This window comes from Clupea harengus, chromosome 23 (assembly GCF_900700415.2).
Source record: "Clupea harengus chromosome 23, Ch_v2.0.2, whole genome shotgun sequence".
Taxonomy (NCBI): Eukaryota; Metazoa; Chordata; class Actinopteri; order Clupeiformes; family Clupeidae; genus Clupea; species Clupea harengus.
In genome coordinates, this window is record NC_045174.1 from 7573642 (window position 1) to 7600250 (window position 26609).

Below are 26609 nucleotides of genomic sequence, written 5' to 3' on the forward strand. Positions count from 1 at the left end.
ATTGGTTGGAGGGCAACTTTTGCCACACAAACCACAATATATTAGTTGCAAGGGAAAAATAGGAATTTAATCAATGGAGGTCACATACAGACAATATTGTAGCCTTCACAACATTGATTTTTTTTCCGCCCATTGGTGGTATGTCAAAACAACACACACACAGACCGAGCTGGGGATTATTGGTTACCCTAAGGAGGTCCGGCATAGCTTTGCGCTTTTATAAATCATGACCCTGAATATCATTACAGACATTAATTTTGTTAATGAAACCGTCTAATGCAGCCTAGCGTGTGCAGTCTTGTTGCCATTAGTAACACATCAATATTCTTGTAGGGCTTCATTTTAACCCCCTGGGTGTTATTGGTAGGAGGTCCAAAGAAGAGGGGCTCTGCTAAAATAATGCTTACTTTAGCGTCAAGGGATCCCTGGCCAAGCGATGAGACAGGAGTTTGTCGGCCCCTTGTCGTTTGGATTGATGTGGCCATCCTCATGCAGTTACAGGGTACGTTACAAGTCACGGGGGGGGGGGGGGGTTACGTAGGAGCTGATTTGCTTCAGCAGTAAAGCTCATCTGATTCCTTCCTAGCGCTGTAAAATGGACGATCTTCGGCTGGGTCCTAAATATTTTATTGTTCCCATAACGATGCAACACAAAAATGTACATCGCCGTTACATTTTTAATGGTCTGGTCCACACTCTTGCGCTGGAGAAGTTTTACAGAGGGGTTTCATATTGACATACTCTCACAGGACAAAATCGAAATATATTTATCCAGTATCCTTTTAATCAATGATACCAAGAACGTGATTAAAATAATCAGCCTGCGGATCACATGGTTACAATGTCACATGGTTCAGCACTGGTGTAACTATCAATGGTGCAACTGATGCCGGGCCCCATTGAGCTATCAGGAGCCGCCCATGAAGGAAGGGGATTATTGACTGTTTTACTATTGTGGGTGGGCCCTCTTGCGTATTGACTATTTCACACAGTCTTTAAAGTAACCATTTAACAATATCATTAAAGTTACTTGTAATTGAGGTAGCCATAATTAACACCTTCCCCCCACACATATGTACCACATACATTTCTGAGTTGTAGAAGCTGTGAGTCATATTCAAGGAGTAGCATGGGAAACGAACGACTCAGCGGATTGGCTTTACTATCAATAGAGAACAACAGAGCTGAGAATTTGGGCTTGAGCAGTGTTGTTAATGACTTTGGTGAGTGTAAGGCCCATTGGATGAACTTTTAATAGGTGACTAGAGGGATCAGGGATTTAAAACTGTGGCAATGTAATTGTCACCTCTCATATGTTGGAAAATGCGCACCTACTGTAATCTGTGCCTGGTGATAACATTTGGCCGCTGTGCCATTGATGATGAAGGGTGAATTCTATAAATTAAATTAAATTAAATTAAATTAAATAAATTCACACTGTGTAGGCCTGTAATGAGTTGCTGTGTTTTTCTTGATGGGTGTTTGTTCTACACTTATCGACATACTGTGTAAGCTACCTTTGTGTTGATTTGTTTGTGTAGGCTGGCTAAAGCTATTTCAGATGTTTGATATTTGGAGAAATTAGACTGTGGTGGTTTGAGTCCAGGGCAGGCTGTTAGATTAGCGTTGATCAATTTGGTCAGCCTTTAATCAGCACCACCAACAGCAGCCGCTGGTTTGCAAGATGGGAGACGCATAGTGAGCAGGCCAGCTCTATGGTGACATAGCAATTATCTGCTTTGCAACTGTGTTTGTGTGTGTGTGTGTGTGTGTGTGTGTGTCCATGTCCATGTACGCACTATAGGGGCATAACAGTTTTTTACACTTTTTATAAGAATCTTATTAAAACATTATTCAAAGTATTTGCCTACAATCATTTATATACGTATATACATGGTTTCAACAGTTATGTACATTGTATCAATAGCAGGCCACTGGTTTTGTATACTGTTGCTTAGCAACATAGCCTCGAGAAATAAGGTGGCGGAGACGAGCTGCAACATTATTTCTTCATTTAATGCTACAGTGATTTCCTTAATAACACTATAGCACAACTGTTGCATAAAAACATTGTCAAACCTAGAGTTGTGGCGACTGAAATGGTCCACTCACTGAACATCTGCAGCATGTAACATGCAACTACATCACATCAGATTTTCTAATAGCAATGGTAACCACACAACCATAAGACGCCGTTAAACCTAGACGGCTCTTTTCTGACAGCTGTCTGTTCATCTTTTCTCGAAGCTGCATGGAGTCAGAGACCCTGACTCAGAGAGCTTTCTTTTGACACCGTTGCAGTTTTAATTTAATCTCTAGCTAGTTAGCTTGCCGTGTTCTGTCACTGACTGTCAATTGAGTAGCACTTACTTTCATTTTCTTCAACAACATTCATTACAAGTGACAGGAAGTCTCTCCGTCCATTCGTCAATTTTTTCCTGTTTTGATAGTGTAAGAAATAATGGAACAAAGCATTAAAAGTTTATTTTTTTTGTATTTTCTTGTGCAGTCAATATATATATATATATTTGTATCTATGCTTGGTGCAGGAAATGGACCTTTAGGTTACTACTCGAAAATCTTTCTTCTGAGCATGGACCCCCTGACCCTATCCCTACCACATGACCACCGCTGTCTACACATCTACAAAGTGTATCTGTTCAAGCAAACCTTTTAAGTGCAGAATAAATACGAAAATCTATAATTATTTATTATTTGTAATCATTCAAAATGACTGCGTGTGGACAATTTATACAGACTAATTTAAGAGGATATTTTGGAAGGCAAGTCACTCATCTTCACATTGGGATAAACCGATCCTATCCTCTTTAGTAAGCCTATCTATGGAGACATTTATGAAATTCCTAAACCCACAGCATTGGCTACATCCTAGGATAAACTAAAGCTTTGTACACTGTCAGACCTGAACGACAATATTACACACAATATCTGCCGTTAACGCATTAATCTGCAGGGGCAAATTAAACTGTTGCTATACCTACTTCACTAGATGTACACAAGACTCTAACTAACCACCGTTTAGGTTTTTCTTCTTATCTTCGCCCGCGCGACTGTTTCGAATAGTATGACAGCTGGTTGGGTTTCACGGTGTTGCCTATAGCCTCATGGTAAGCTAATGTTGTGGGCACCCCGAAGGACAAGTAATTGTAGTCTCCTGCACGAAATCAGAGATTCCAAGGTGGTTCTCACGGAGTTGCCGTTGGAGTGGACCAACGTAATCAGCCGTCCTCTGGCCCATTTCCAGCTCGGGCCTGTCACGACGCCCCTGGCTGGGTGTGCCAGCTTTAGATTTAGGTGGCACAGACACCCGGGCACATCCGTGGCTGCGCTAGTGGTGTTTTGGGACAGGGGGCATGAAAACATATTTGCAACGGGACCAATCACAATTATATTATGCTACTGGGGTTCGGGCTTTGCACCCTTCGCAATGCACCTCATGATCGTCCTTCACTAAGAGGTCGTGCATTTGACAGTAAGCATAATTTAAATTAACAGTGCATTATACCGGGTCTAATTAATCTGTAATGAATTGCATTCATTCCATACATGAGCACTTGCATGATTGAAACCAATCCCTTTCTCTCTTTCAGTGACGGGAACACATTTATCCCGTTTTAAGTATCCTTTCTCCAAAGACAGCTCTAGTTGATATATGCCCCTTTGCGCGAGGTGTGGAGAGGTGAGTAGGGTGTTGTGCATGCGCTCAGCTGAATGACGGAGCTATCACCGGGAGTGAGCACGGGCGGGGGGGGGCGATGGGTGAGGGACAAAAATGAGAGTAGTGTATCAGTGGAGGCAGGGAGGGAACACATCTCCGCGCTGAGCGTGAAAACCAAGACGCACCGATACAAAAACACAGAGGATTTTAATGGCGCTGTATGATGTGGATTTGAAACGAGGTTTGACAGCATCACAATTTGGAATCTGAAATTTTGTTTGTGTTTGGTTCAGTAATATGGGGATGGACAGACGGAGGCGAGCTTCTCTTGCACTCACTTTGAACTTCATTGCGCTTCTGTTCGCCGTGTCCGCACTCACTTCCAGTTACTGGTGCGAAGGAACCCGGAAAGTTGTGAAGCCGTTTTGCACGGGGCCAGTAACTACGAAACAGACCTACTGCATCAGGTTTAACAGCTCGAACCTAAACGATACCCGTCTGGTCCAGTATATCTGGGAAACTGGAGAGGATAAGTTTGTCATGAGGAAATTTCATTCTGGAATCTGGTTCTCCTGCGAGCAAAATGTCAACATGATCGGTGAGAACTTAATTAACCTTGTATTGTTGACAACCTACCTCCGTCAATACTTGCGGACCCAAAGAATAGAAGACGATTAACATTGCACCACCCTATTGTAATTATCAACTTGACTTGTTCTTTACGCCTTAACTTGTCTTATTTTGGTAGCTAGGTGAACTATAGCTTGACATATAACAATAATACATTTAGTGTTCTATAGTCTCTATAGTTTTATAGTTTAACATTAATATTAACTTACTTAAAGCAGAAGACTATTGTGTTTGCTTGCTTTAGATAAACATTAATTGACACATTTGTGGGAAGGTCGTCTCCCTGTGCAGAGTGTCAGTAACACAAGCATCCAAGCTTATTGCTGATTTCTTTTTTTCTGATAGGAATAATTTTTCATTCACAAGAAATTATGTAATGCAACATTCCACCAGGCATTTATGATTGGGTCTTTTCAATTATAATTTCATTGGAACAGCAAAATTAACACATTTTAACCATATAAGTTATCTACATTGCACTGAAGCTATAATCAAGGAGCTACTCATGTACTGTATATGCGTCAGTAGGCTTGAAATTAATTAGTGACTTGATTGACTTGTTGACAATGAGTTTTTATGTTATTTCCAGGTGAAAAATGCCGAGTTTTTCTCAACATTGCACCGCCTCATGAAAGAGGTAGGTTTTAATTATGTTATTAAAAGGTCTGGTTATATTGATGCTGTAAATCTTTCCCTCTAGTGCTCACATAGGTATTCATCACCTCATAAAAATCGTACTGTAGGTTATATTCCATAGGATACCAACAAACCCAGGGACATTACAGGCTCACGCGGTGAATGCACAGTGTATTAAATATGGGTCATGCGGTCACATATCAGACAGCTGAGGATTATGATACGTCAACTCAAAGGGATTTGCAGATGAACATAGCAACACCACCAAAAGACGTTAATATGTACCGTCCTGAGAATGAACTTATAGCGGCATCAGAAATTGCTGTTGGTGTGTCATTTTGTTAAGTATTTTGCAATAGCGTGTCCTCAGTGCGAATGTAACTTTGAGGCAAAACTGCCCAATCTGCCCTTGTTGTCATTTTCGGTATTGCTTTGCAATGCTGGAAAATGCACGTTAGCAGTCTTTTTCTCACAATGTCTATTCATAGAACCAGAGATGACTGGGGGATAGTTTTTAAACATGACACAGCTGCATTCGGCAGAAATGCCATTACACTTCCAGGCGAAACCTCAATGACCCTCTAGTGTGCTAAAATGGGCTTGTGAAGTCTGGCTTCAAGACGAGTTACATTCTTCTACTGGGCCTCTGCACTGGGTTAATTAGAACTCACTCGCAGTGAGCAGAACTATGCTCTCATACAGCTCTGAGCCTAACACCTGTACAAATGGGCTTTGCCTCTGACTGTCAATGTTACTATAATGGCCTTGTCGTTTTGAACCCCCCCTTTTTAATCCACTTTAAATCCACTCAGAGTTCTTGCTATCTCTGGTCTCTGCTGTTGTAGCTACTCACTCATCTGCCCCTGTTATACTCTGTACCATACTCTCTTTCAGTCACCCACGACGACAGCAAAAACCTGCCTGAATTACATTGAAAAACTGTTTGGTCATTAAATGTTTTACCTGAGTGCATTCTGTCCTGCCTTCTATTTTAGGCCTACCTGTAATGTTTACCTGTAATTGCCAAATGCATTACTGGGGTTGTGGATTGACTCGATGGGGCACTACAGGTGATTGATCTACCCTGAGCACCCAAAGCATAACACTGAGAGTGCCATTGTACATCATATCATATATTAGATGGAGTGAAGAAGTGTGTGGTTGGGAGAGGATCTGTGTAGAGAATCTCCAAGTGAGGCTCCATCTTTGTATAATCACCAACCTGAGATTTGGTTGTGAACTGGATGGCCAGCAGAGCAGACAGCGGCTTCTGTTTGTACTTGTCCAGATCTTATATATATCGGTTTGTTTTTCCTCCGTCACACTCATCACTCCTTGGAGAGCATTAAGCTGCCAGAGGACCGGCCAGTGTCCTAATGGGCCCAGGATAAGGTTATCAGACCCTTGATCGGAACGTCTATAACTTTTTAGCATCTCTTGATAAAGCACACAGACTTCTAAAAAAAAAACATGGCAGATCGATACCCATTTTCCCACCCCTTTATCTCTCCATCTCCGCCTCTCCGTAGGTGTCCTGTGGTTGTGTATCGTGGCCGAGTGCCTTTACATTATTCTGCTGGCCACGGGAGGCATTCTCATGTCTATGGAGGTGTGTCGTTTTGGCAACGTCATCGATGGCCTCAAGCTGAACGCCTTCGCCGCCATATTCACCGTCCTATCAGGTAACATCGTCGTTTTCCTGCTTTTTTTTTTTTTGGTGCCCTTGGTGAAGTAGAATTAAAAGTTAACTTACTTTGAACACAGCAGCAGGTGAGTTCACCTCATGATGAGAACCAGAGCTTATTTATGGGTCATGTGTTTGTGCGTCTGCGCTCCTGAACATTTAAGTGTGCCACAGAAATGTGTTTTTCACCAGCAACAACCTCTCTTAACTTCTCTGTTCTTGCACATTTATATTCCATTGTATTGAACGAGAACAGAGGCTCAGACTCAGACACACAAGTAGATCAGGTTCTGTTTGTAGAGATAGTGGTGTTTGGGCTGTCAAGGGGAAAGTATGAAGCAGCTATCTACGAAGCTGCAGGCTTGACTTTGACATTCCATTTTTTTTCCTCCTTGAGCCACGGTGGCATCAATATTAGATCACACACTTTGAGACTCTGAGGATGATATCCCTGAAGAAACAAAAGGCAATGATCTTGGTGCCTTTAACATATAGGTCATCCTCATAAGTGTCTGCCTGCAGGTCAAGCAAGCCAGGCAGGAGAGGCAACAACAAAAGAGGTCTGGTTGGAACAAACACCAGAGCTCTCACACATAGCCTTAGCTCTGTTATGGAAGTATGCGGTATGTTTGAATTCACATGGTACAGAAATCATTATGTAATGTTATAGCCAGCATTGCTGATACCATGGGATGTTAAGACAACTGACAGTACATCCTCATAACCAGTACAAACAGACCATCAATACTGACTCCAAAAGGTCCTCATGCTTAATAATGAAGAGCGACCTGTGAGTGCACTTAAAGCAACCAAGCAGTGTTTTGTATGGAGGTAGGCCTACAGCATGCTACTAGATATATAGATGTATAGTTGGACAACTTTCATTTTAAAACCATAATTGATGTCATACGTTGTACCAGTACATTGCTGTGTTGGGAATAAATGCTGCAGTTTTTATAGTACAGTGTATTGTATACAGTATTAATTCTTTAGTACCATATTATGACGGCTTAGAAAAGCCAACCAATACATCTTCTTTCAACTCTCCAGCCACTGGCTATAATGGACCAGTAGCCTCTCAGCTTTATTAGACTAATGTTCCTGCAGCCTGAGCATATAGCCTCCAGTATTTCCCGTTACTACATATCGAGTGGAATTAAATTCGTGTTTCTTGCATGCAGTCAGCCATAGCAGGTGGATTAGGTTGTTTTGAAAAGGTTTAATATGGGTTTAGCTGAATGTAGTTGACTATGTCACATAGGAATATATTTAGAAAACAACTGGTTGTTGTACATTTCCAACAAGAGAGTGTCACTGAATCCAGTCTAGTTGCTCTTGTCTGGACGGTGCCTGTGCAATCCAGGGATTTTGACGGTTTATGAAGTAATTGGATTGTCATGGAGATTTGTCTCAATCTCTCTCTCTTTTTCTCCCCCCCTTCCCCCCTCCCCCTCTTTCTCTATCTCCCTCTCTCACTCTCTGTGACTCATTTTCCCTCTCATTCATGTTCTATTTTGTGATGAATTCTGCTAAAATGAGATCCCCCCTCAGCCTAGATGCAGATAGCTCTCAGCAGTAATGTACTACAAAGATAAGTGTAGGTAACTCTTTTTTTTGTACCAGTCCACAGCACAGTCTCTGATGCAGACGTTCTCCCCTCAAGGCTCCTTCTTCCCCTCGAGCATTTGATGGCACCCATTTTACAAAATATGGGTCATATTTTTCAGCCCTGCTAATATTCCTCTGCAGATCAATCTGAGTGTTTACTGAAGTGAGGCAGCACTTTGGTGTCATCGGGCCCAGTGACTCAGACACTGAGGGGAGAGTTTGACACATTGAATGGGACGGGCTGTAAATACCGGATCTTTAATCTGTCCAGAATTTCCTCTTCAACTTTTTTTCTTCTTCGCTTTTTTTTTTTTTTTTTCAATCCACTGTGGTGTGACATTGGCTCTCTTCCCCTCAAGGTCTGCCTGGTTGATGTTGTGTGATGAGAATAAGTTTGCCATCTGGACGGAAGGCAAAGGCACTCACTCATTCTCTTTCTCTCTCTCTCTCTCTCTTTCTCTCTCTCTCTCACACACATTCAAACACACACCCACTCTCATACACACACACACAATCACACTGACACGGCACAGTGACCCTGACACATATACTCCCTCTGTGTGTTTATGCCCTGCGGTCCTGACTGATATTAATTACTTCCACTCCTGGGACCTTTGCTAGCATGGGTTAATGTAGTTCACCTTGGCAGCGTTACCCTGTTCTACCACTGTGAATAGTCAGTGAAGTATTACATATTGTACACTTAAATCTAGATAAGTTGAGTTGTGATATCATGGGTGTGTTATCTGCTTGGTTTAAAAACATGAGAATCTCTTGTCTGATAATCTTATTGCCCGTGTCACTCTCTGCCTCGTCTGCTGGTGCAGGTCTCCCCCTTGTGGTGATAACTGGAAAAACACAGATTTCAGATGCTGTTAAATTCCTGAAATGACTTAAAAACACTCCAGATCGAACTACTCTTTACTTAATCCCCTTTATGAACTTCTAATGAATCTGTTAACCAATCTGATGTTTGAAGAGTATTTATAAATGTATTTCCTCTCGATATGTTTGACTCTGGGATGACTGTGCTTGTAGGCCTCCTTGGTATGGTAGCCCATATGATGTATACCACAGCATTCCAGTTAACAGTGAGTTTGGGTCCAGAAGACTGGAAACCACAGACCTGGGACTACAGCTGGTCATACATGTAAGATTACCATCAGTTTCTCAATGTCTGATTAGTATGTAGAAGAGTGATCTAAAACCCTCTCACTTTAAAATGATAAATTATGTTCACGTTATAAAATTGTTGCATTTCCATTATGGATACATTTTACATCTATTGAGAGTTTTTACCAGTAGTCAATAGCCAGACATACGGAAGCTTTTCATCAATATGTAAAATCCCATAATCCCACTCTTTGTTTTGGTGTACAGATTAGCGTGGAGCTCTTTCACTGCCTGTATGGCCTCGTCAGTGACCACCATCAACCGCTACACAAAGACTATCCTAGAGTTCAAGCACAAGCGCAAGAACATCGAGAAGAACCTGAAGATCAAGCAGAAGCTGCTGGACCTGGAGTCCCCGGACCAGGTGTGGGACATGTACATCAGCTCTGTCCCCAGCACCACGGCCGAGGAGCTCATGGACCTATCCAGCTCGGGCCGCAAGCTCTCCCACAACTCCGTCTTCTTGGACCTCAATGACCTGCCGGACCACCGCCAGGTGGAGGAGTACTGCTGAGGTTTCACACCGCGAGCAGGAGAGAGGGGCGTGAGCTGGCCGTCCAGGGCTGCCGTTTACCCCCGACCAACCTCCGCCCTCCTGATCTTACTACTGCTGCCTGCTAGCAGTGCCCTGCTCTCTCACAGTAAACAAATGTGGTCTCTCTCTCTCTCTCTCTGTCTCTCTCTTTCTCTCTCTCTCTCTGTCTCTCTCTCTCTCTCTCTCAACACTGGGCTATGTTGTGACCAAAAAAGACTAACTGTCTTGTTAGTGAGTTTCTATCATTTTTGTCTATTTGTTATTGTTTTTCAGCATGTGCATACATGCAAAGTGCACAGCTTGGAATTAGAGTATTTGATCTTGGTGAACATTAATGTGTTCGTTTGTTTGTTTTTCATATTACATCAGACCACAGATCAAATCAGATCAACATATGGATGGTTTCAAGAATATCTTGAGAATTGACTGCCTATCCATTAAAGAACACATTTCACATGCAGATAGATATGATCCCGTATTAAGTGTAAAAGGATGACTGGCTGCTCAGTCATTTGCTAACTGCTTATTGGGACTAAACCAGACATTCCGACATGGATGCCATTGTGTGTCCTGTTCAAAAGACATGGATTCCCTTCTAAGTAATCTTACAGCGTCCTCAGCTTCTGTCTGCAAGTGTCCTGCTGTGTGTACAATGTATTTAGTTACAGACCACATGCTGAGTGCCTTTGCGTGTTGTATCGATCTACTTTTCACAGTCGTTTTAAACTGCATGATGAATATTACCAATAGCTTTAGTTTGAGCATGTTTTGTAATATGTAAATGTAACGGTCATTCTAATTCCTCTTTTGAATTTTGTCTAATTTGAATTTAGAGAACATTTCTATCTCGGGTATAACTGACAAAATACATGCTAATCGGTTCTTGATAATCGTTTCTTCATACTGCGCGGTTTTGTTTCTCTTGTGTTATCTAATTGTGTCATTCATGACGTGAATGACTTGACAGCTTTTGGTCAGTATGATTATATTTGTCTAATGCTTTTAGACTTAAAACACAAATATGTAACCTAAGAGGGTATATTAAAGTGTATATTGAAATATGTATTAATAAGCTCTAATGGTAAGCCCTCACTTTTCATGATTAGCCTTCAAGGTATCATGTCATTTGAAATATTTTGCGAACTCAAACTCGTTTGCCCCTTGTGATTATATTGTTTGGTCACTTATTTGGATAAAAATAGGTCCACAATAGAAATACATTATTTTTGCTCACATGCTGTAATGTTTATTGTACCTCTACTTTAATTTCAGTGGTAGATGTTATGAAGCTATAGATGTTGCTATGGAAGCCAGACTTGCATGGACAGTTGAGTCTTTTGAGCATGTTGATTTGACATATTTGGGGACCATTTTTGACAAGAATTAAACTTGACCTTTATTATAAGCTATGTAGCCATTCAATAAAACACATAATTTGTTCACAAATGCATCTTTATGTGAACCATTACAAATAATGTGTGACTGACCGAGAATGCATCCTGCTCGTTCATCAAAGTGTGCACACACAATATGCTCAGTTATGTGTCTGTAATTCAGTATCTCTGTTTATTTTGGGTGTCATATTCTGGTTTACTCGTAATGAGTTGTACTGTGCACTAGTGCCCTCTAGTGCCTGCTATTGAAAATGACATCATATGAAATGATAATTAAATGCTTAACTGAGGATAGACTAGACATACTTTCAAAAGGGATGCTTTATTCCAGTTTCTTCAGTCAAACGAGTATGACTCATTTAGTTTGTATTAGTTGTTAATGCATATATCCTTTCATTTTATCTGTGTTTTTTTTTTTTTACATATAGGCCTACTGATTCAAAAGCTGGACTTTGACTTAGAAGAGTTTTGGAGCTGAAAACCCATTGTAAACTTGCTGGCCTAAATGTTACAATTATGTATTTGGTTTCAGGTGATATCATGTGACAAGTTCTGTATCTGTAACCTCATTTGAACACGTGTGCATTTGTGAATCTGAACGCGTTTAGCTTTGATCGCTGACTAGTATGACGTTTGTTTTTAGCCTACGTAATTGAGCTCAACTTATGTACATGGGTAATACTTTGAGATATGGACCCCATATGTTGGGTGGAGATGAAAAATATTGATTTTTGTATCGACTGTATGATTCTGTTAGAGAATCGGATCCCTTTCTTGTAGCTGACATGAGAACACATTCGCACCGCCATACCGCTGAATCATGGGGCTTAGTACAATTTTTAATGTTTTGTGTAGCCTACCAGAATATTTTCATTATTCATTTTATGGAAACTGGATTAATGAGGATTTACACCGTTTTGCCAAATGCATTGTTTACAGGGAGTTGTCCTGCTATGGCAGGTGAGGTGATACCATTTAAGATGTAGGAAATGTATAATTGTTAAAACTATGATAATATATAATGCTAATTTATTTGTAAACACTGTTCTGTAAAGCAGATAATAAACCTGCCGTTGCTTCAACTGTGTTTGCGTCTTTATCATTGTGGGACAGCAAATCCTTTATTCAAGGGAGTTCTAGAGAAATGGTATGGGAACATGAACACTATATTTCTCTAACGGGTTGCATTTACTTGATTACCTGCAAGGGTCACCCCCTCTTCCCTGTTTTTATGTCATATGACACAGTGATTATACCGGCTCCAGATCATTGATTTCATGCATACAGACAAATACGCCTACTTTAATTCACTTAATTAATGAATGAATCTTGTTTTGCCGTGTTTTTTTTTTTTTTTTTTTTTGTCTTATTCTAAACTGCTGCCAAATTAAAGCTAAATTGGCATTCCTATTTCCTGCATCAAACTATGTGATTCATCAAATTAACTGGTGTAATGATGACAACAGTTGTAGTGTATGGTTTGCTCACTGCCACCCCAGTTCTGACGATGGCTTAACAGTCCTCGACGTCAAACGGTCTTGTATGTCAATCTGTTAGACTTTTCAATGATTTATTAATTTACAAACTGCATACACTTCCTATTGCCAAACCGCTCCAACTGTGAACATTGTGATTACAGGGTAATTCCACAGGGTGGCGCACTTACACAAACTCCACATCATCAAGACCAAGCATGCATACACTATGGACTCTCATTCACACAGACAACGCACACAAACAGCTAAAACACAACTGATTGTTTCAAAATAATTTAATTGCTTCCTTGGAGGTTACATTTCAAAGCTAGTGCAAATATCATGCAGGCAAATGGCTCTAGAGCTTGTCAGGTTCATTTGTAGATCTATAGAAGTTTGTGAAGAAACATTATACTGGACAGTAATTACACCATCCATAGAGATTTAAGTTTCCACCCTCTTAGCTTCAAAGTATATGTAGGCTCTATTGTCTTCCATTGTCATTTTTTGATTGATTTACTTCCATTGGTTCATTGTTCTCTTTCCAAACAATAAACAGTCCAGAAAAAAATATTATCTGAACAGGACTTAAACTAAATTTTGAACTGTGGGTGCTGGGTGTATTTGGTGTGGTGCTTCCAGGAATTGGCTGATGACGATGAAGTCTTGGCTGGATGATTTTAGGACCAACGTATGACTTAAACATGACCTGATGATGTCATTGTACATTACTGTAGCATAGCCATAGCACGTGTGCAGACTGGTTTCACTTCCATGTTTATGCAGCTGTACATAAGGAACCTAAAAAAATACATCTGAATCTGAACCTACTACGACTGACAGAATGAAATGCTAAAGAGTTTGGAGGGGGAAAAAATGCTCTAAACTGTTAAGGTATGTTAAATGCAAACGTTTCACTCCCATTGCAGAACACTAGGCTACTGGCACATACTCTTAGTGGTCCGGATCACCACAACAAATTATGATATAGCTTAGTAGATCCTGGTCATTGTTTTATTTTATTTTTTTCTTCTTCTTCTTTTTTTGTTATCTTTTTTGCAGTCGTTTAGCTAGTGCCAAACAACAGGAAGTGGAGTGAGAACGCCATCCATCAGCAAACGAAAGTACCGCCGCTGATGAGTTTCTGTTAGTGACAGCTTTGGTGCCAGCACCGGTCTCTGGTGAAAAATAAAATGATAATCTTTCAGCCAACCGCTATTTGTCACCGCTCGGAAACAATGTGCTGTCTCAGGATATTACACTTGACTCACTTTAGCCCAGCATCCAAAACATATTAAAAATCATAAAATTCAGTTTTCATCTCGAGGCCCGGACTCAAGTGGCATTGAATTATCCATTATCCCCCCCGTCTAATAACAGTTTATAGTCACACAGTCGCTGCTGCCGGGGGCCACAAATGCAGCCGAGAAATTAGATGAATATTCCGGAGAAGCGGGTTCCATTCCAGGATATTAAAGAATCAGTCACTGCCAGCCGAAGTCCTGCCCCGCCATTTGGTAAAACCGCAGGTTGTGCGGCTGGTAGAACTCCCTCAGTTTCTGGATGACCGTCGGGTCGATCCTGGGGTGGATTCGGCCCTTGGTCTTGCCCAGGCAGTGGGGCTTGCTGCTTCCCTCCGGCTTCTTCAGGCAGGGGAAGCCCTTAGTCTTGTTGAAGTAAAAGTGCTTGTCGGTGACGATGCGCTGCAGGCCCAGGAAGTCCTGCACGCGGCCCAGCTCGCCGGCCGGGTCGCTGATGAGCCGCTCGCCGTGGACGAAGTGGATCTGCGAGGGCGGGAAGTAGGCCAGCCAGCGCTCCAGGTGCTTGGCATACAGGCCGATCCACAGCGGGCTCCACAGGGCGTCGATCGTGCCCACTGAGCCGTTCTTGAAGGTGAGCGCCTCGAAGCTGGGCACGTCGGGCGTCTTGGAGATGATCTGCGTGTAGTCGGAGATGGCGCGCGTGATGGGGTCCCGCACCACCACGATCAGCTTGATGTCGTGGGACATTGCATAGATGCGGGCCGGCGTCTCCTCGGTGACAAAGTAACGGGGAGTCTTCTCCATGACGATTTGCCCGTCCAGGGCCTTAGGCATCATACTCCTATAACAAAAGCAAAACAAAAGCTCACATAAGAAACACAGGCACATGTCACCATGATGGACCATCTAATATGATCACCAGGGTTCATATCCCCTAGTGAAGCCATCATTTATCCCATTAATGGATCACAAACTGAGAGAGAGCCTGTGGTCATAACTACCCCCTAAGGAGGCTCAAATCATAGACCCCTCTGCAGTACCAGTACCAGTGGAGGGGGAAGGGTGGTTAAAGACAGGATCAGGTCTGCTTAAGATGGACAGGTCAGATGGCGCCTCAGATCTGCTTAAGGTGGACAGGTCAGATGGCGCCTCAGATCTGCTTAAGGTGGACAGGTCAGATGGCGCCTCAGATCTGCTTAAGGTGGACTGGTCAGATGGCGCCTCAGATCTGCTTAAGGTGGACAGGTCAGATGGCGCCTCAGATCTGCTTAAGGTGGACAGGTCAGATGGCTCCAAGGGCCAACAGCATGGCATGTTTCCTGTGGCGTCTCACTTATTGGCCGCCCAAATGAGGCGGGGGATTCCTCCTCCTGCGCTCACTCTAAGTATGTCTCTAAATGTGCATCGGTAATGGAGAGGCCCGTGCAGATGCGCAGACCACATCAATCACAGCGGGTGACTGACACTCAAGTCACACAACCAAATGGTAAAGCCTTTATCTCTCTCGCTCTTTTGTTCCTCAATCTCTCTCTGTCTCTCACTGTCTCTCTCTCTATCTCTCATCCTCGTCCACTCACAACACAGGACACCAGATGGGACTCATTTATATCAGTGGTTAGTCTGCGGGGTCCAGCCTGCCTAATGGCCCACCTGCACCCCAACCTGCCTCACACACACACACACACACACTACACACACTACACACACACACTACACACACTACACACACTACACACACACACACACACACTACACACACGCGCTGTGTCCTCTGGCTGCCACGAACAGTGTGCTTAAAGGGGACATATTTTCAAAATACTACCCAGTCAGTTTGTTTTGGGCTGTCTAGGTCAGAAAAAGTGTGATTAAGCAAACCATGCAGATTTGGTTTCCGGCTAGAACGTCACAAGTAGCTCTCACTAGAATTATACCACCCCGTATCTGACTATCTCCACCCATGGCTTGAGAATTTACCTTTGAGAAGGTCCACAATTCACACAGTTGTTGTGCAGTACATCAAGTTCTGCTCAACCATCGAGAAACAGCTCAATCTACTCACTCAGATAATATAGGCACGAGTAATCATTAAAAATAGATAGTGGACTAGTGATAGTGTTGTTTAGTGCTACCATTGCTGACTATCACGGCGAAAAAATGCCTTTTTGATATTCACAAGAGTGCCTTTAAGTGAGGTGAAAGTCCCTGAAAAACATAACATTTCTACCTGAGCAGAGAGACAAACAACATATGTATTTGGCCAGCCCATCCCCGGGAACAGGAAATACAAAACAGACCATCATTGTCATTCCAGTGGTGTAGTGGTGAGAAATGCTGACTGGAGATTGTCTTGTTATGGGCTGGAGTTGTAAGGTTGAACCCTGGCCAGGCGGAGATTTTAGCTGTCGCGTCCATTAAAATTCATGTTGAGTTTTAGCAAGCAAAGACATCTTTCAGGAGCCGGTGGTCCGGTTTGTGGTGCTGTTTTAATCTTCTTCAGGTTTGGAAGTGGTGATAGCATTTAGCCGCTAACCTCAGAGAACCTCAGGATTTTCACATTAGGCTATATGAACACGTAAGCTGCCGCTTTGCCCTACAATTACACCACCAATGGAATGTGGTTCTATTTCATAAATACCTTCCTTCTTTTGAGAGGTAAGCCTGTCACAACCTTTGTAGTGCAAAGACATTACAGTTAACTGTTAATTGGTAGTGTAGGCAGCAGAGCTGAACTGCACTTTAATACTTGAGTTAGATATATTTGAATATAGCTGATAAAATACACCGATACAAAGCGCTTCCCAGCAGCAACTGGATCTTAGTGAAACATTAAAGGGCACCATTTTTACCAGTATCTGGAACCAGCAGCCATTGCCTTGTTCAAAATAAAGAACATGATAAGGAATATGAGATGCACACAAAACTAACATCTCCAGAGTCAAGTGGAGGATCCAAGTCTGAACAAAACCAGGGACAAAATGGTGAAACACTGGTCTAAGCTTACACACTGGGACCTTTAATAAGTCCTCTAAATGTTGCAGCGTGCTCATCCTCCATCTTGACATTTTACTTATCATCACACTGCTATTAGACACACCACTTCAAAGGCTATAGAAAGTGAAAGCTATTAACCACATCAGTTATTTTCACAGTCAATTTAGAAGTGCATAGCTAAACAGCATTAAAGGGCAATCTAATATTGTTTATGTCCTTTATATAGCCCAATAGTACTGATGTTAAGGACATTAGAGTGTCAAAGTGAACTTTATTTTGTTAAGTTTTCCATATAACTTCAGTGCTGATTCTGTTTTAATGACTAATGAATCACTAATGACTTAGACCGGTTGGTTAGTCGGTTTTAATAAATGTGAATTAATTTCACAACATGTACAATCTGTAATAATCTATAATGAATACACCTTACGTTGTTACGTTTGAGTTAAAACTCTTTAGGAAAGGAATCCAAAAGTCAGAACAGGTGCAGATTTATCTGGTTCCTGTATGCCTGAAATAACCTTTTGTCTCTTTACCGTAAATGTCAGTGCATGCAGAAGATTGAAAATTTAGAATGTTGAAAAATAGAAGAGTATCAGATTCAGCAATAACAAAAAGTACCAATGTAAGTCAAGCCGGAAGGACAAAAAAACGTAACGATAATCATTTCTGAAATTATATACTGCTCAATCTGAGTTCAGTAAGCAGTCTGACAAAACTGCTAAGAGGTCAGGAACAACAGGGGATAGACATGAGGCTCTTTGTGACCCCTATCTGGCAAAGATCTCCATTTCCAACACGGGCCCTGTAAACCTCACGTCAATAGTGCCGCAGAGAGGCTGCGTCAATTCCCCGACCACCGCTGCATTATCCATGACTTCATCTGAGAAAAGTACTTAGCCTAAAGACTTCCCTGTTTACCTATGGCCATAATGGGTCCAGCCAGTCTATTAGAAAAAGGCCATCAATTATTCACATTCGGCCATTTCTAAAGCAGTGACCTGAGTGTGTGTGTGTGTGTGTGTGTGTGTGTGTGTGTGTGTGTGTGTGTGTGTGTGTGTGTGTGTGTGTGTGTGTGTGGGTGTGTGAGTGTGTGTGTGTGTGTGTCTGTGTGTGTGTACAAATGTGTGTGTGTGTGTGTGTGTGTGTGTGTGTGTGTATTTGTGTGTGTGTGTGTGTTTGCACAGCCAACCAAAAACTCTTTCCAAATGACATCTGACCTAATGCACTGTACAGCGCTAACTCTCGCAGTCACTCTCGATTTGGGTAATCTCTATAGCTCACATTCATCTGATCCAAATAGGTGGAAAAGATGAAAGCCTGAAATCAAAGGAGAGGAGGGCAAGGCAGAGAACGGTGATCAAAAGAAAAGTCCATTAGCAATCTCCCCTCAGATTAACTCTCGAGACAGACTCGTTTAGGCAAGATCCATCAGGGCACTCGTCTAGCCGCTAACACATATAGCAGCGCTAATACCGAGACCGTCGAAGGCTTTTGCCATATTAGGCAGAAATCCTGTTTTATGATGGCCATTTACACAAGGTCTACAAGTAGGGTTGTGAATTGCCAAAGAGGCGACGATGCGATACTATCACAATATTGATGTATTGTTATTCGATTCTGCGATACTTTGCTATTGTAATTAGGGATGCACCGATACCGATACCAGTATCGGTATCGGTGCCGATACTTCGTTAAAATACTCGTACTCGTACTCGTTTTGAATTGCCGATACCAAGCACCGATACCACTCATCAGTATTTCACTGCATCAAACTGGCCGGGCTATGCTGACACAAAATGTGATTTATTGTCCTACCTGTCCTACCACTCTCTGCCAGACTAGTAAGTAGCTTATTTGCCGTCTTGTGTTGCATTTGCTTGATGTTTGACTGTGTTAGGAAAGTTTGTCATAGTGTCAAAGTATTTCAGTATACACGTTTCGCTAAATTTAGCTGCTAGCATCTCGTTAGCGATTAGCAATTCCGTTATGCTGCCTTAACGGCGATTTGGGCTCATTTTAAGATAAATGACGACGACAGGAGTAAGGCACAGTGTAAGATCTGCACTGCTACGGTGTCGAGGGGCGGAAAGGAAAGTACTTTGTTTAACACAAGCAATTTGATTAAACTCCTGAAGACACACCATAGTGCTAAGTACACAGAGTTCACTGATGCTAGTGGCGCAAGACCGAAGTAACCAATCTTAACTGACGTCTTGCAAAAGAAAAAAACGCGCACGCACACACAGAGAGAGAGAGGTAGAGAGAAAGACTGTGCCACATAGGTTAAGTGATTGTTTGTGTACTTGAGCAGGAGATTCTTCTGATACTTTTGTAACTGAAATGTGCTCTTGTGCTAATCCAGTAATAGTTCTGTTCACTTTTTGTTAAGCAGACTGTGTTGTTAACTATGCAGCAAATTGAATTGCCTTTATCTGGTTATATTTGCATTTTGTCTAATGTGATGATATTGTCTGTTTGAAGGCTTTTTTTGTGTGTTAAAACCAGAAAGCTCTGTTTATTTTTGGCTTGGGATAGCCTTCTGTTAATTTTGTACAATAGGCTTGACATAATCTGCAGAGGATAAAATCAAATCTGCCTCCAAATTAATTGCACTTTCATGGAGACCAAATCTAAGAAGTATCGGTATCGGTACTCGGTATCGGCAAGTACACAAATAAAAATACTCGTACTCGTATCGGTTTGTAAAAAAGTGGTATCGGTGCATCCCTAATTGTAATACTTCAATACTATTGAAATACATACAAGTCATAAGGAAAATAACACATGACTCAATTCATCTCACTAGAATCTTCCCATTTAATTCTGTGAAGAAATGCATTCACTACACTGTGAGTGTATGGACTACTGTACTTTTTGTAAATAGTACAAAATACACACACACATAGCAGCAGTGATTGTGGAGGATAACTTGAACACACACTGATCAGTAAGTGTGGCAGAACAGTACTGTAACTTTTATGAATAAAATAAAATGACTCCTGTCCTGCATTGAGCATTTTAAATTTGAACACAAAAAATATGTTGAGGACTACTTTAGGATACTTTGAATGTGGAGCAGGCGATTCAGACTCAATCCTTCATTAAATGTAACTTTGTTCCTGACTCTGACTTCCTGTCCAATTGCTGCTGTGACGCAAGAGAAGAACAAGATCACGCGCCATCCTGTGGACTTCAGAAGCAATATTATCAGAGCAGATGTATGTGCCAAAATTAAAATCATAATATTTTAATGTAACTTCACCCGCAGCTCTAAACCACTGCAATTTTGAAAAAAGAGAAGTGTGTGGGGGGAGGTGAAGTGGAGCTGAGGGTGGGGGGGAGTAAACTCTTGTGAATAATGAGTCTCGATTAGCAAATTACAAATGAGACACACTCACGGGGAGGTGGGCTGCACATTTCATGACATATATAACTCCCAAACGGTTGACTCTACATCGGAATCAGCCTTGCAAGGTTCAAGATGAGACATTTTCAACCCATAAAATGCTGATTTTTATAAAATTATATACCAGCATTGATGTGTTTCGTCACATTATGATATGATATGATATGATATGATATTATATTATATTATATTATTATATATTATATGTCTGCTCAGAATACTACACTGTATCGTTTTTTTCTCCCACCTCTATCTAAAAGGTAAGTCAGGCCTACAAGGAAACTCTTAATGATCAGTTCACAGTACCTCTAAAAGTCCTACATTTCATGCGAATGCATGACAAAATCAATTCACTTTTAATGGTTTAAGTACATCAACAGGATCACAAAATGTAAATATTCAACTAAGGTTGCGCCTAAACAGTTCTGCTAGATGACATCGCTTTCATTTGATGTGCAAACATTTCACTGGAGAGTAGTCTTAATTTATGCCTCCATCAAAACATGCTTTCACTCTTGTCCCTCTTACAACCTCCATTGTCTTCTCCCCCTTTTCATGGAGGTTCCACTTAGCTTCCTAAGAGGATAGCCTTGCAAGTTAGCCCCTAATTGAGCTCGCTTTTTTTTTTTTCTTTTTTTTTTTGGCTAGGCCCCTCCGAGCAAACCAAATGGTGCCCAGGGTATTGATTATGATGGGGGTATGGTAATGCAGGCCTCAGCTGGTCTGGGCGGTGGCAGGTGGAGGTTTTAGATAGGCTGCACTGGAGCCTCATCAGTGGCTTGCTGTGCACAAACAGATGTGAGGCAATTACCCTGTCTTCTGCTCGGGCCGGCCAACATTGAAGACTGATGAGATTTTACAGGGAAAGAGAGAGATACATATTTGCTTATATAAAGTCTATTTCTAGTTTATCATATGTAGAAATGTATGACATTGCTATGGCGTATTTTTATATCTGGATATTTACCTGGATATTTTTTAATGTAATTTTTTTTTTATTTTATTTTTTTTGTTTGTTAGAAAATTAATATATCTTTCTGATGAACCTATTTTGAACTGAAAATGCAATTAGATTAGATTACCATCTAATCGTAGAACTATTGATATGACAATATATTTGTATTGTTTTAGTTTGAAATTTGAGAGACACATGATCAAAAGACAGGGTAAGTGTTATATCTTATAGCATGCAGTTAAACAATGGTCAATGGACAATAGCACTGTACTGGTAAGTATATCTGTGTGTGTGTGTGTGTGTATGTGTGTGGGGGGGGGGTGTTGAACCCAGTCATCCATTTTTTGGCATGGCTGTCATTAATGGCCTAGTCAATTGTAACTGTGCCCTGTTCACTTCCTGGACACATCCATCACTGGGCAGCCCCAAAGACGCCACCTCCCCCCCGGCTCCCCAGGGCGTCTTAATGAGGACTGAATTACAAACAAACCGTCTAGGCCTTATGGTGATTTCACAGAATACAGTGCAGACAGCGCCACCACCATCGCATTACACACCTGGCCTGGGACGAAACCATCTTTAGAAAAACACCCTACAGGAAACAACGCTCTGAACCGTGACGGGGAGAGGGGGAAATAAGTTATTGGACACGTCACATCATGTTTAAACTTCCAGTTACAGCAGTCAGGCCTGTTTTAGTCAGCAACGAGCTCCAATTAAATTGAGTGCATTTCAGTCCAGACAATCACAACAACATATGGATTTGTTCATGTGATGGTATAATATAAACTGTGTATTTCTGTGGTACGTGTAAATGTTCATATCTCCATTAGAGATACAATCTAAAACTTCTGCATGGTAAGCTTTAGCCTACATCATGAAAAACACAGTATTAGGAAACTAGGAATTATCATTGGAATTCTACACTTCAGTCCTAATTCTAAAAACAGTGTACTCGAACAGCTAGTTGAATTGTCATCACTGTAGTACTGGCCTTAGAAACAATCATCACATTAAAGTTAATCAACTATTGAGTCCCATTCCTTTCCATTCTGCTCTGTATTTATTCATAGGTGAAGAGCACGTGTTTTTTGCAACCACAACTAATTCATTTGCATGCTAATTATAACATTGTGTTTATACATATACACACTCCATGTAAATGCCAACCCCCCAACCTCTGCAGCCTAGAAAAGAAGAACAGCTTCAATAAGCATGAATTTAAACACCAGGTTTTCTTTTTTTAAGACGTCCTCATGAATTGCAAATGCTGTGCTCGCTATGTTTTGACATCCGATGCAACATCGACTGACCACATTGCAGCTTCCTTCGAGAAGTGACCTTGAAGTATTTATAGGAAAGACGGCTGGCAGGGGGAGAAAAACGCTAAGGTACACTATCACATCACAAAGCAAAGGCTCAAAGAAACCTGAATCTCTTCTCTTTTTTCCTATGTTAGTCTCCTCAGCACCACCGGTAGTTCAGGATCAATATATTGACGCTTTTAATGTGCCATACCAATGGACAAAACGCACCTTAGGCTAGGAGACGCTATTTAGTCGCTATACCTCCCGCTGAAGGTGAAACAAATAATGGTTAAAGAAAAATGTTGTCAAGTATTTCTCCTCTAGTGTTCCACACAGCCCTTTCTTCATCTCCATGTCGCCGGCATAGCTGCGGAATCCCAGTGGGATATTGATGGAAAGGCACAATATCATGCTCTGCTAAGGGCGGATTTATGCCGAGCGGACGCCTCTCGAGAAAGTGACAGTAGTCGGAGCAGAAACATGACCTCAAAGCCTCGACGCGGATTATGCCACGGCAGGATAAAGCCTCTTGCTAATTGTAACTGAATCTGCACTGACCTAAGATAACTGGTTTAATGCTTGCATCAACTCAAGGTCAAGCTTAGGGCCAATCAATTGCAGAAACACTATCGGGATAAAACTTTCCATCGCACACACGCACACACACACACACACACACACACACACACACATGCACACACCCCTCCCTAACACACACAGACCAAACACATACTTACACACACACACACAGACCACCCCCTCCACTATCTTGTTTGCGGTGTAAAATCCCTTCTAAGCTTCCCTTCAAAGTTGACACTCTGAAATTAAACAGCATGGGGAGGAACATGCATTTGTCTTCATAGGGCCACACCGCAACATCGGCCTAAGCTACCACTGGCCATGACGTCCGTGACAGGCACCTGGACCTCCCTGTGCTTAGCATCTGGATGCTCTATCCGAGACGCTCATGATATGAAGTCCCCACAACACATCATTATCTCCCATGGAAGAGGAGGCCTGGGTTAAAGATCAATTGACAGGTCTCACAGCCATGTCAAGAGCCTGGGCTGTCATGCTGTGTCGTCCATCTGGCCCTGGAGTGTTAACAGTCTGCTCACACCCAACGCACCACAGAGAGGGACATCAGGGAGACTGGTGCTGGCCTGATATTGCAAAACATACCATTTGATTTTTTTTTGGGGGGGGGGGGGGGGGGGGGGGGTTGAAGCTGTGCAAAGATTGACATTCTCCTCAAACAGCATCCCATCAGGAGGAAAATGGCATTAAATAGATAGATGCACATTTTGCTGTTTCGATAGGGCAGACAAATAAACAATACATTAAACAGGAGTGTAGTGTGTGTCTGTGTGTGTCCCTCTCTCTCTCTCTCTCTCTCTCTCTCTCTCTCACTCTCTTCTTTGTATGTGTGTCTGTGTGTGTGTATGTGTGTCTGTGTCTGTGTGTCCCTCTCTCTCTCTCTCTCTCTCTCTCTCTCTCTCTCTCTGTGTATCTGTATCTGTGTCTGTGTGTGTGTGTGTGTGTGTGTGTGTGTGTCTCTGCATCTGTGTCTGTGTGTGTGTGTGTGTGTGTGTGTGTGTGTGTGTGTGTGTGTGTGTGTGTGTGTGTGTGTGTGTGTGTGTGTGTGTGTGTGTGTGTGTGTGTGTGTGTGTGTGTGTGTGTGTGTGTGTGTGTGTGTGTGTGCGTGTCTCTGTATCTGTGTCTAAGCATATGCTGTGATTTAGGATGTTCCTCTTTCATCTGGTTGGAATATAACTAAGTGTGAATTGACCAAACAATCAATCAAGCTTAAAAGGTAAATAATTGGATTCCGCCTATAGCCTCAGGATCGTTCTCCAGGCAGTACTGGCAAATGAGGCATAAAATCTATTGAAATGGCTTTATTTGAACAGCTGATGGCTTCTCAGATAATTTTGTGATTTATCTTGCCAATGAAAATATCAAAAATCCTTAGGATATGAGAATCATTTCTACTGACAGCACATTGTATAAATAGCTAAGGGGATCAGAGCAGCTTTGATAGTGCCATACCAATTTAGGAACGAGAGGAACTATTCAAAAAAATTGTTTAGTGAGCATGGCACAAATGCTTATTCAATTATTTTGCCTACAGTTGTGGTTTGTTGCCTTCATATGATGGAAAAGTATTCATCTAACTTCCAATCTGATATTGATACATCACTTGCCCCCCTTCCCTTGAAGCTTAAGACAAGCATTGTCGTGCTGTGACAATGTAACTAAAAGAGAGAGAGAGTGTAAAGAATGATAGTCTCTCTATCAATTAAATATGGTCGAAGCACAACCCAAGCTTTGTGAAACAGCAGTGGATGTCAAGAGTGTGGGCCGACTCCTCTAGTTGTCAAACATCTGGCGGCAGCTCCAAAGATGATTAACACGCCTTACACAGATTGTGGGGGCCAGATGGCTATCTCGCCCACAATGAAACGTAGCCTACTTGCGCTGTGCTTAAGACTACATAGCTACAGAAACGCATTTGGAATATTGAAGTTTTGATTAACACAGACAGTCACCCTAAGCCCCTTTTAATAATAATCCAGACGACACACAATGCAATACATTTAGTCATTTACATACATTTGTGTATAATGTTATAGTGATGTAATGTAATGTAATCAGTTAGACTGAGTTCTATGGTGACCTCGCGTGCAGTACATACAACTGTCATTACCTGTACCAGTCCAATCCGCGCGCGTAATGTCTGTCGAAGAAATGTGGCTCCGATCCAAGAGCGCGAATGTCCGGGTGCAGCCTCAGAAATTCCAAGAGAGCCCTTGTGCCTCCTTTCTTGACTCCTATGATGAGGGCATGTGGAAGTCTCCGGGTCGCTGTCCAGTCCTTCGCTGAGCTATTCGTTTCCAGCCCCGGCAAGCCTCTGGCGTCCTCCATCGTCCCATAGGAAGACGTTGTTACTTGAGGAAATGTTCCATTTCTCTCGTTGTACCATCCTGTCAGAAGCAATTTGTTCACACCGTTCAAGTCTGAATTTTCTACCAAGTCCGAATTACAGCAACCGTTAAGAAAGTAGAAGAGATAGACGCACACTACAGTGAAAGAGAACATGACTGCGAGTTTTTGTACAAGTCTCCGAATGTCTTGTTTGTGGTTATGAAAAGTTGCCATTCCTTTGATTGCTCGCCTGAGCTGGCCATAATATTCAGGAAAAACATCGCGGGGTATAATGTAGCAAATGACCGACAAATTCTGAGAGGGGTCCGTGCAGCAGAGGTGCTGCCAACTCCGCAGAAGTCGCCGGTGAGCGGTTTCCCCTCTCTGAGCGCATCATTACGAGTTTCTGAGGTCCGCCAGGCGCTCGGCAGTCTCATTCCATGGTCAGAAAATCCGTTTCCATCTGCGCGTTATACTCCCACACACTCGCTCTCGCACATCCTACAGATACCGGGTTTTTAATATCCCCTTGCATCCGTGAAGTGATGTTTCTCTCTGAGATTACCCGCTGTCGCCGCATGGGTCCCGGGAGAATTCCTGTCCTGGAACTGCTCCTGCTCATTCATGAAAGAGCGCTCAGCATCCATGCCTTCCAAACTGCCTATGATTGGAGGGTCATGGCCGAAGGCGGGTTTAATTTCACTGTACTTATTGGGATGGGAGATGGATTTGGTTTGGTACTCGGTGCACACTGCACACTCAAGCACTTTTCTGCGTTCAAGACAGACCCAGACCTGAGTGTGTTTATAATGTAATTGGATCCGTTTATTGTCTGTTTGTCGAGACATACATAAAAGACTGTCAGAGGCCACATAAGGTCTACCATTTAAAACATATAGCACCCATGGAATTTGCTCAAAAGGCCATACTTGACTGAATATCTTTA

The 26609-nt window shown here is 42.2% G+C and overlaps 2 protein-coding genes across 2 annotated transcripts; one reads left to right on the plus strand and one right to left on the minus strand.

Moving 5' to 3' along the window:
- The first annotated feature begins 3790 nt into the window (after nucleotides 1-3790).
- Nucleotides 3791-13010, plus strand: LOC105888775 (germ cell-specific gene 1-like protein). The gene is made up of 5 exons (XM_012814516.3): nucleotides 3791-4277; nucleotides 4899-4946; nucleotides 6475-6627; nucleotides 9276-9387; nucleotides 9618-13010. Exons 1-5 carry the CDS (start codon nucleotides 3977-3979, stop codon nucleotides 9922-9924), a joined length of 921 nt encoding a protein of 306 aa, XP_012669970.1. The 5' UTR covers nucleotides 3791-3976; the 3' UTR covers nucleotides 9925-13010.
- Nucleotides 13011-13092: 82 nt separating this feature from the next.
- On the minus strand, nucleotides 13093-26344 carry hs3st3l (heparan sulfate (glucosamine) 3-O-sulfotransferase 3-like). The gene is made up of 2 exons (XM_012814515.3): nucleotides 25446-26344; nucleotides 13093-14917 (listed from the first exon to the last, which is right to left on the minus strand). The coding sequence occupies exons 1-2, from the start codon at nucleotides 25895-25897 to the stop codon at nucleotides 14299-14301; spliced, it is 1071 nt and encodes a 356-aa protein (XP_012669969.2). The 5' UTR covers nucleotides 25898-26344; the 3' UTR covers nucleotides 13093-14298.
- Nucleotides 26345-26609: the final 265 nt, after the last annotated feature.

Excerpts from the sequence above, each read along its gene's own strand:
- hs3st3l (XM_012814515.3), bottom strand. The coding sequence starts at position 25,897 with ATGGCAACTTTTCATAACCACAAACAAGACATTCGGAGACTTGTACAA. Across the intron at positions 14,918-25,445 it reads CGCGGATTGGACTGGTACAG|GAGTATGATGCCTAAGGCCC; the intron begins GTAATGACAGTT and ends CTTTTGTTATAG.
- LOC105888775 (XM_012814516.3), top strand. The coding sequence starts at position 3,977 with ATGGGGATGGACAGACGGAGGCGAGCTTCTCTTGCACTCACTTTGAAC. Across the intron at positions 6,628-9,275 it reads CATATTCACCGTCCTATCAG|GCCTCCTTGGTATGGTAGCC; the intron begins GTAACATCGTCG and ends CTGTGCTTGTAG. Across the intron at positions 9,388-9,617 it reads GACTACAGCTGGTCATACAT|ATTAGCGTGGAGCTCTTTCA; the intron begins GTAAGATTACCA and ends TTTGGTGTACAG.